The sequence below is a fragment of the Harpegnathos saltator genome, unplaced genomic scaffold (genome assembly GCF_003227715.2).
Source record: "Harpegnathos saltator strain DR-91 unplaced genomic scaffold, Hsal_v8.6 scaffold72, whole genome shotgun sequence".
NCBI lineage: Eukaryota > Metazoa > Arthropoda > Insecta > Hymenoptera > Formicidae > Harpegnathos > Harpegnathos saltator.
In genome coordinates this window covers 531,418-541,634 of record NW_020230560.1, presented here as the reverse complement: position 1 = coordinate 541,634, position 10,217 = coordinate 531,418, and the positions used below count along the sequence as shown (strand labels likewise).

The 10,217-nt window shown below is 53.8% G+C and overlaps 1 protein-coding gene across 1 annotated transcript; it reads left to right on the top strand.

Moving 5' to 3' along the window:
- The first annotated feature begins 389 nt into the window (after positions 1-389).
- LOC112590122 (uncharacterized) lies at positions 390-6,012 on the top strand. Its single transcript, XM_025305852.1, has 5 exons — positions 390-1,410; positions 1,603-3,036; positions 3,173-3,454; positions 5,671-5,735; positions 5,836-6,012. Exons 1-5 carry the CDS (start codon positions 534-536, stop codon positions 6,010-6,012), a joined length of 2,835 nt encoding a protein of 944 aa, XP_025161637.1. The 5' UTR covers positions 390-533.
- The last annotated feature ends 4,205 nt before the right edge of the window (positions 6,013-10,217 follow it).

The following is a 10,217-nucleotide window of genomic DNA, read 5'->3' as shown; positions in this document are numbered from 1 at the left end:
ATTCACACCTCGGCCCCATATAACCGTACGACTGAACGGACGTGACGTCAACGCGCTCCTCGACTCCGGGTCGGAGGCGTCGGTTATACGCCCCGACATTGCCCAGCAAGTAGGAGCCCCGATCCGGAAGTCGAGGCGATCCGAAGCGATACGACTAGCTGACGGAACACTCGTACAGACGACCGGAACCATGACGACAGACGTACAAACGGAGGACAGAAACGTGAGACACGGCCTGCGAGTCCTGCCAAAGCTCGGCAGCTCCATGCATTGGAGTGGACTTGTGGGCCAAGCTACAGGTGACCCTGCCACCGCCACCGACGCGCGCGACACGGACCGAACCGTCGATCTGTACGATCGAGGACGGACTAACGCCACGAACCCCGGACGAGACCACGCGACTGGAACAGTTCCTGAAACGGGAATTCCGCCTCTTCGACAAGGTGCAGGGACCGACGGACCGGGCGTACCACGACATTCGACTGACCGACCCACGCCCCATTAAGCAGCGGTATCGGCCCCGGAACCCCGCTATGCAGCGAGTAATCGACGAGGAGGTCGAGAAGATGCTGCAGGAGTGCATAATCGAGCCCTCTCACAGCGCGTGGAGCTCGCCGGTGGTGGTGGTGCGGAAAAAGGATGGGTCGCGAAGATTTTGTGTAGATTTCCGCAAATTAAATAGCGTCTCGGAACCTGATGCCTACCCGTTGCCGCAGGTCGCCGCTACCCTCGACAAACTCCGAGGGGCAAAATATCTGTCTACGCTGGACCTGCGGAGCGGGTATTGGCAGGTTCCCGTGTCGGCCGCGAGCCGCCCCTTGACTGCGTTTGCCGTGCCGGGACGAGGATTGATGCAGTTTCGAGTAATGCCCTTCGGTCTGCACTCCGCACCCGCCACGTTCCAACGGCTGCTGGATGGCATACTCGGCCCTGAGCTCGAGCCCCACGTACTCGTCTACCTAGACGATATCATTATCGTGAGCCGGACCTTCGAGGAACATATCACGCGGCTCGGGGAGGTCTTCCGGCGGCTCCGGGAAGCACGACTGCGCCTCAATACGGAGAAGTGCCGTTTCTGTGTGGGCCGCCTGCGGTACCTGGGGCATATCGTGGACCGAGAGGGTATCCGTACCGACCCAGAAAAAGTGAGCGCGATATCGGAATGGCCGGTGCCCACGACCGTACGAAAGGTTCGGCAGTTCCTCGGGCTCGCGTCGTGGTACAGGCGGTTCATCCCCGGTTTCTCCGCGCTAGCCGCCCCGCTCACGCGACTCATCCGGAAAAATGTGAAGTGGAGGTGGGGCGCGGACGAGGACGCCGCGATGACCGCACTGAAGAAGCGGCTGACCACGGCACCGGTACTCGCGTGCCCCGATTTTCGGGAGCCCTTCCAGCTGCAGACGGACGCAAGCACGGAGGGGCTGGGAGCCGTTCTCACGCAGCGGCTGGAGGGGGCCGAACGCGTGATCGCGTACGCGAGCCGAACCTTAAATCGCGCCGAGAAAAATTACAGCGCGACCGAATTGGAGTGCCTCGCCGTAATCTGGGGAATAAGGCGAATGCGCGACTAACTGGAGGGCTATCGCTTCACGGTGATCACAGATCACCAGGCCCTCCGGTGGCTGCGCAGCCTGGAGACACCCATCGGGCGACTGGCCCGCTGGGCCCTCGAACTACAGCAGTACGAGTTCGAGGTGCAATACCGGCGAGGCGCTCTCAACACGGTCGCCGACGCGTTGTCTCGACGACCCGAGGTAAGCGCCATCATCTCGGAAAACGGTTGCCCTTGGTACCGCCATATGAGGGCGCGGGTAGCCGCAGATCCCGCCGCCTGGCCGGACTACGCCATCCAGCAAGGCCAGCTCCTCCGCCACATCCTGCACGAGCTGGATTTCCGCGAAACACCGGCGGAGGAGCAGTGGAAGGTATGCGTGCCTCGAGAGCAACGCGCCGAAATCCTTCACCAGCTCCACGACGAACCCACCGCCGGCCACTTGGGGATAGCGAAGACGATCGCCCGCGCGGCCCGCCGGTATTATTGGCCCGGAATGTTCCGGGACGTAGCCCGACATGTCCGGGCCTGCGAGACCTGCCTCGCCTATAAGTCGACACAGGTCAAACCCGCGGGCCTTCTGCACGCCACCGCGGTCAAGGGCCCGTGGGAGCAGGCCACCATAGACCTGATGGGCCCTCTGCCGCGGTCGACCGGCGGCCACGCGTGGGTCATCGCTATGCAGGATCGCTTCTCCAAGTGGCTAGAGATGCGACCGCTCCGAAGAGCGACAACGGGGGCAGTGGAGCAGGCGATCACCGAGGGCATCATGCACCGACACGGCTGCCCCCAAACAATAGTGTCCGATAACGGGAAGCAATTCCGTTCCAAGCAATTCACAAGATTCTGCGGGGCTCACGGCATCCGTCACCGCACCACCCCCATCTACGCACCGCATTGTAATCCGGTGGAGCGGACAAACCGTGTAATTAAGACCATGATCGCTCAGTTTGTGGGGAAAAACCACCGCAAGTGGGACAACCACCTCTCCGCGCTGCAGTTCGCATACAACTCGACCGTCCAGGACTCAACGGGATACAGCCCGGCCTTCCTGCTCAGCGGGCGGGAGTTGAGTTCCTGGCCGGAGACCCGTACCGCCGCTCCACTGGAAAGTCGCCGCCGACAGCTCGAGGACGCTTACGAGGTCGTCCGTGTAAATTTGGCGCGAGCTTTTCAACGCCAGGAGCGCTACTATAATTTGCGACGGCGCTCCTGGCGGCCTACGATAGGGGAGACAGTATGGCGACGCGAGCATCCCCTATCGGATAAAGCGCGAGGCTTTAACGCCAAGCTCGCGCCAAAATACTCCGGGCCGTACGAAATCCGGAAGATAATCTCCCCGGTAATCGTCGATCTCCGCGCTAGATACGGCAAGTGGCTACGAAATATACATATACAAGATTTGAAGTCAGGCAACAATAACGAAAAGCCACAGGACGCGGAAGTCGACAACCCGGAAGGGGAAACCGAAACAACGGCCCGGGGTATAAAACGACGGCCTCGAGCAGCGAAGCACAGATCTTCTCGAGCTGTCGCCACACGATAAGCCGAGAAATTTTGGCCAGCTTAAGAAAAGCATAAGCTTTCGAATGAGCGAGCCCCGAGGGATTGAGATCGAAGATCTCACCGTCCTGTGTACGGATCTCGCCCTCTCCGACGACGAGGAGAGGGCCCCGGCTGCCCCGCCGCCGTCGACGTCGCCACCACCAGCGACGCCACCGCCGACGTCGCCACCACCAGCGACGCCACCGCCGACGTCACCACCAACGTCACCGCCGACGTCACTGCCGACGTCACCGCCGCTACCACCAGCGAGCACACCGCCGCCGTCGCCGAGGCCACCGAACCCCCAAGTTCCGGCAAGGGGGACCCGGATACAACGGTCCGACACAGCGCAGCGCCGTAAGGCAATTATGCTTACGGCTCCGCTGCCCCCACCACCCGGACGCCGAGGACGCCAGCCCAAGTCGCTGGCAGCAGCAACAACGACAAGGGCTACCACCCGCCCCACACGGCTGCCGACGACTCCGCCGCCGCAACGACCGCCGCCGCCGCAACGACCGCCGCCGCAACAACCGCCACCGCCGCCGCAACGACCGCCGCCGCAGCAACGGCCACCGCCACAACGGCCACCACCGCCACAACGGCCGCCACCACCGCCGCAACGGACGCCGCCGCCGCCACGAGTAGCAGGGACGCCTCTCCTCCCGACGACGCGACCACCCTCGGGTCCGACCCCCGTCCGACCGCCGAAGTTACTCCGACCGGTCGGCCCGAGGCCACCGCCGCCGGTCCTCGTCGAAGTGGAGCCCGGCGTCCACAAGCTCGTTCCCCATGTGGCCGTCCATGTTAGCCGTCGATACCGCCTCCGAACACCCGAGGGACGCTGGATGTTGCGATTTCACGCGGACGGCCAGCTCCGGTCCAGCCGCCGCCTACCGGACGACCCCTCTGCTAGGGGGTGATGTAACGAGGCGCAGATGCACCTCGTTACTACCGGCCCGACCGACCACCTGTCGGACCGAAGAACGGCGCTTTGCGCCACCCTAAAAACTCGAAGACGATCGCGCCGCCGTTATCACGAGCCGCCGCTATCGCGCGCCGCAGCGATCACGCGCTGCCGCTAGCGCGCGCGGCCGCGATCACGCGCCGTCACCGTGCCTCGCGCCGATAGGCGCGCCGCTCGATCGCCGCCGTACCAATCGTAGCGCGAACAACTATAAAACGGCGGCGATCGAGCTCCTAGTCACCAGACCGATCCGTACCGCCGTTCTAGCTAGACGCTCTATGCCGACAGCAAGAAGATCCGGACCGTTTCGCTCTGCCTTCCGCTTTCCGACTACCCGACCGGCGACTAAGAACACGGGATTGTGCGTCCGCAGTCTCGAACGAGCGTTCTCGATACTTGGCCGTCTCCCGTCTTCCTGGGCTCGTGTGTACGCGTGCTCAGTCGAGCGTACTCGACAGTCTATCACCGTTACCCGCCGCCTTGAGCCAGGGGTTCGCCCGTCGGCGAACTCCGCTGAGCGTACTCAGCCTTTAGGCGATCCGTCTAGCGACCAAGAACCCGGGACGATGTGTCCGCCGTCTCCGCTGAGTGTCCGCAGCACTTGGTCGCTTTCCTCCACGAACGTAGGGAAAAGGGAAGGTGCGTACGCCTTCTCTGTCGAGAGTCCTCGGCCCCGACGGACGAAATCATCTCGCATCTCCCGCGACTCGCGTGCGTGCGTTCGACCGAGAATCGAAATCTCCGGTCCGGCGACCATTTTTACGCGAGCAATTCCGAAGCGAGTATTGGACGATAATTGTCCGAGACGCCCAGCGTCGCGAAGCGAGACCGATCACCGCGCCGTTACCGTCGTTACGGTCTACACGCGTCGCGCAATAGGCCCCGCCTTCCGCACGGCCTATCCGTTCGTACGAGCGCTTGCACCGCTCACCGCACCACACCGTACCGTACCGACGCGCCTTATAAACGCAACCTGCGACATCGCCTTCGGGGCCGAACTCTTGTACCGAATTAAGTATAGAATAAAGCTAACGTACTTATATTATTCTCAAACGTCTCGCTGCTTTCCTCCTCACCGAACCCGGACTCCGACGAGCCTTATCCGCGCGAAACGCGTAGCAGCGACCGAACCGCGGAGTTCGGCCGTTACAAACTATAGAAACTACTGTGAAAATCCCCTTATTGTAGATGATACATTTTTGATTGGTGACAGAGTGTTTATCCCATTTACCATGCAGTCTCAGATTTTAACATTTCCCCACAAGGATTATCCAGGAATCCGGAGAATGAGGCAACTCACTCGAGAATATGTATACTGGCCGAATATATCCTCCGAAAATTACCAGTCACGGTTCCTATCAACCCTTGGCCCGCCCTGTCTAAATCATTAGAATGTCTACATTTAGATTATGCAGGACCAATCGACAGATAATACCTCCTGATATTTGTAGACACCTTCTAAATGTATCAACGTAGCGCAGACATCCATCATCTCCGCTACTCGCACAGTTGAACTATACCGTAAAATATTTTCCAGATACCCCACTGAAGTTTATGTGAGCGACCATAGTACACAATTCACTGCAACCATGTTTGCTAACTTTTGCAGGGAAATGCACATCTCGCATCCATTCTCCGCAGTGGATCATCCCCAATTTAACGGCCAAGCAGAACGTATGGTGGTCAAAAAAGCTATCGCTAAGAACTCACTAGATTGTGAAATGTGAAATGGAACTACAAGATTTCTTATATAATTATCGCTACACATATTCAGCTTCAACTCCTGATGGGAAATCTGCAGCCGATTATTCTTAGGAAAACGTATCAGCTCACCGTTCTCCAAATTATTTCCAACAGTATCGAAACTTACTTCCGCCTCATCACCGCTTCTCAACGAAAAGCAACTCGACATGCAGAAGTAATTCGCACAACACCATGGAATCCAACTTAGAAGCCTACACCGAGGAGATCGTGTAATCGTAGCGTTCCATAATAAACGTGAACAACGCTACATCATCAATGTCTTGTCTCGATTACGATACAATTGGATAATAGTAATCATCGTGCGCCATATCAATGACATTTGAAGGAGAGGAGGTACACCCAAAACTCCGTATAACGGCATTTCGGACGATTAGATATTTTTTGAACCTAAAGATTCAACATCAATTCTGATAACCAATGAACAACAGATGGAAACTTTTTTGTCCTCTGATATTTGCAGAAACTTTCCAGAAGTTGTTACTATCGCTCAGACCTCGCCAAGACCCTTGCGTCACAGGACTCAGCCTCGAAGACTAATAATGGACCCCAAGACTAAATCTTATACCTAGCAAACATTTTCTTAAAGAGGGAGATGTTGGGGACGCATAAGACGCGTTATGGAATGCGTATCTATGCAGTGGTCGAATGGTGGGGAGACATCAGTCCACCCATAAACAAGCAACCGTGTCGAGCATACGGCGTCGATATCAGTTATAGATACATAAAGGGATCTCAAAAAGTCTTCGAACGATAAAATATCTCGAAAACAATTGGTTTTTGGAAACAATGTTTCAGAAAAAAGTTGTAAGGTTTAAAATGATCTATTTACTGATCTTATTAGTTTGACCTTGGCTAGCGTCAACAAGGTCAGGGCAAAGTCACCTAGAACTTTTCAAATGGAAAGCCCTACCTTTTTTGGCATATTCTTATAACGTATTTCAAAAGCTTGTAACGAGGCGCAGATGCACCTCGTTACTACGGGCCCGACCGACCACCTGTCGGGCCGAAGAACGGCGCCGAGCGCCACCCTAAAAATACCGAAACGATCGCGCTGCCGCTATCGCGCGCCGCGGCGATCACACGCTGCCGCTAGCGCGCGCGGCCGCGATCACGCGCCGTCACCGTCCCTCGCGCCGATAGGCGCGCCGCTCGATCGCCGCCGTATCAATCCTAGCGCGAATTATAAAACGGCGGCGATCGAGCTTCTAGTCACCCAGACTGATCCGTACCGCCGTTCGATCCAGACGCTCTATGCTGAAGGAAAGAAGATCCGGACCGTTTCGCTCTGCCTTCCGCTTTCCGACTACCCGACCGGCGACTAAGAACACGGGATTGTGCGTCCGCAGTCTCGATCGAGCGTTCTCGATACTTGGCCGTCTCCCTGGGCTCGTGTGTACGCGTGCTCAGTCGAGCGTACTCGACAGTTTATCACCGTTACCCGCCGCCTTGAGCCAGGGGTTCGTCCGTCGGCGAACTCCGCTGAGCGTACTCAGCCTTTAGGCGATCCGTCTAGCGACCAAGAACCCGGGACGGTGTGTCCGCCGTCTCCGCTGAGTGTCCGCAGCACTTGGTCGCTTTCCTCCGCGAACGTAGGGAAAAGGGAAGGTGCGTACGCCTCCTCTGTCGAGAGTCCTCGGCCCCGACGGACGAAATCATTTCGCGTATCCCGCGACTCGCGTGCGTGCGTTCGACCGAGAATCGAAATCTCCGGTCCGGCGACCATTTATACGCGAGCGATTTCGAAGCAAGTATTGGGCGATAATTGTTCGAGACGCCCAGCGTCGCGCAGCGTGACCGATCACCGCATCGTTACCGTCGTTACCGTCTACACGCGTCGCGTAATAGGTCGCGCCTTCCGCACGGCCTATCCGTCTATACGAGCGCTTGTACCGCTCACCGCACCGCACCGTACCGTACCGACGCGCCTTATAGACGAAACCCGCGACACCGCCTTCGGGGCCGAACTCTTGTATCTCAATAAGCATACAATAAAACTAAGTTATTTTAATTGCCGTTATCAAGTGTCCCGCTGCTTTATTCCTCCTCGAATCCAGACTCCGACGAGCCTTATCCGCGCGAAACGCGTAGCAGCGACCGAACCGCGGAGTTCGGCCGTTACAAGCTTTCCAAAACACTACAACAAAGTATTCTTTTGTTAAGTACATCCCGAGTTATGAAGCTTCAAAGTTACAGTACCGTCGGCATTAGCATTACCCAAGGTGTACCGCGTGGAGGTTGCACGATCGGATTTACGCATTTTGTGTGTATGTGTGTGTGTGTGTGCGTGTGTGTGTGTGCGCGCGCGCGCGTGGGTGCGTGTGTACGTGTGTGTCAGCGTGTTATGTAACAGAAATAAGGACCCCACGGTTCATCACTCCCGTAGTATTCATGACTCCAAACCCTTTCTGTTGTGTAAAGTGACTTTATCTCATCTTTTAAGATGTGCAACATTTTTAATTAATTAAATGTTCAAATTGTCTTCCTTCTACCATTTGACAATGAGGTTTGGAGTCATGAAATACTACGGGAGTGATGAACCGTGGGGTTCTTGTTTCTGTTACATAATACGCAGACGCACACACACGCACGTACGCACGCACGCACGCACGCACGCACGCACGCACACACACAAGAAATGTAAATCCGATCGTGCAACCTCCACGCGGTACACCTTAGGTAATGCTAATGCCGACGATACTGCAACTTTGAAGCTTCATAACTCGGGATGTACTTAACAAAAAAATACTTTGTTGTAGTATTCTAGAAAGCTCTTGAAATACGTTATAAGAATATGCCAAAAAAGTAGGGCATTCCATTAGAAAAGTTCAAGGTGACTTTGCCTGACCTTGTTGACGCTAGCCAAGGTCAAACTGATAAGATCAGTAAATAGATCATTTTAAACCTTACAACTTTTGCCTGAAACATTTTTTCCAAAAATAGATTGTTTTCGAGATATTTTATCGTTCGAAGACTTTTTGAGAACCCTGTATACAAGGTATCCCATTTTAAGTGTCCACCCCAAATATCTCTTATTTTTTATTTTAGAGAAAAATGGTTCAGACATGTTTTGTATGGTTTCGAGGGGGTCATAAGATGGTACCATTCATTTGACCTTGAAGAGTCATTTGAAGGTCACGCGACTGTTAAATCAATTTTTTTAGATGGCACCCTCTATTTTTTATTACATATTCTTGTAGCTGACCTCAAGAGCTTCCCAAAACACTATAATCAAATGTTTTTTGGTGAAGTACTTTTCGAGTTACGAAGCTCCAAATTTACAAAATTTTGATAAAAATACAAAATATTTCGTAAAACATTCACTTTCCGATAGTTTTATCTTACATGATCCAACCAGTCAAGGCAAGATCCGAGCATGATCCAGCCAGTCAAGATGAAATCCCGTATTGCCTGATAATCAATGAACTGTAATAATTGTGAAAGTGCAATTGTCAATTCTTTTAATGAAACAAATATCAAGAGGCTTGTTTCCAATTTCTTACTTGGGCAACTGTCGGTATTTTGGCGAAGTCTCAGACAGACGCATATTATTATCCATTGACTTTTTTTTATAGGACAGGAATTTTTAGTTTTTTGGCGCTTTTTTTCTTTATAATTATGGCTGCTTATCCACCAAATGAAATTGTGGATATGATTCGCATTTTGGGTGAGGCCAGGAATAATTACTCGGCAGCAGAAAGGCTTTATGCTGAAATATTTCCAGACAGACGCCATCCTGATAGGAAAGTAATAAAAAGACTCTGCGACAGAGCTGAACAGGGTATTCTTAGAAGAAACCGGCGAAAATCGTGCTCTGATGAAGTCACATCATTGACTGTTATAGGTGCCGTTGTTTTGAATCCTCAAATCTCTACGAGACAAATTGAGAGGCAATATGGTATATTTAAATCAACAGCCAATCGTGTGCTCAAGCTGAACAAGTTTTACCCATATCACATTCATCTAACTCAGCAATTGGAAGAGAGGGACTACCAACGCCGTGTACGTTTTGGTAACTGGGCTCGAGATCAAATCCAACAAAATCCCCGGTTCATTGCTGATATGCTTTTTTCTGATGAAGCCACGTTTTGTAATAGAGGAGGCGTTAATAGACATAACTGCCATTATTATTCAGATGCTAATCCACATTGGCAAAGAACCCAAGAGTTACAACGGCAGTGGTTCATTAACGTTTGGGCAGGCATCCTGAGAGATGTTATTGTTGGTCCATATTTTTTTGAAGAAAATCTCAATGCAGCAATCTATCTAAGATTTCTTCAAGATGACCTGCCCAACCTCTTGAGACATGTCGACTATGATTTACTCAAACAAATATGGTTCCAACAAGATGGAGCACCGGCTCATAGATCTCGAACTGTTACACAATATTTAAAC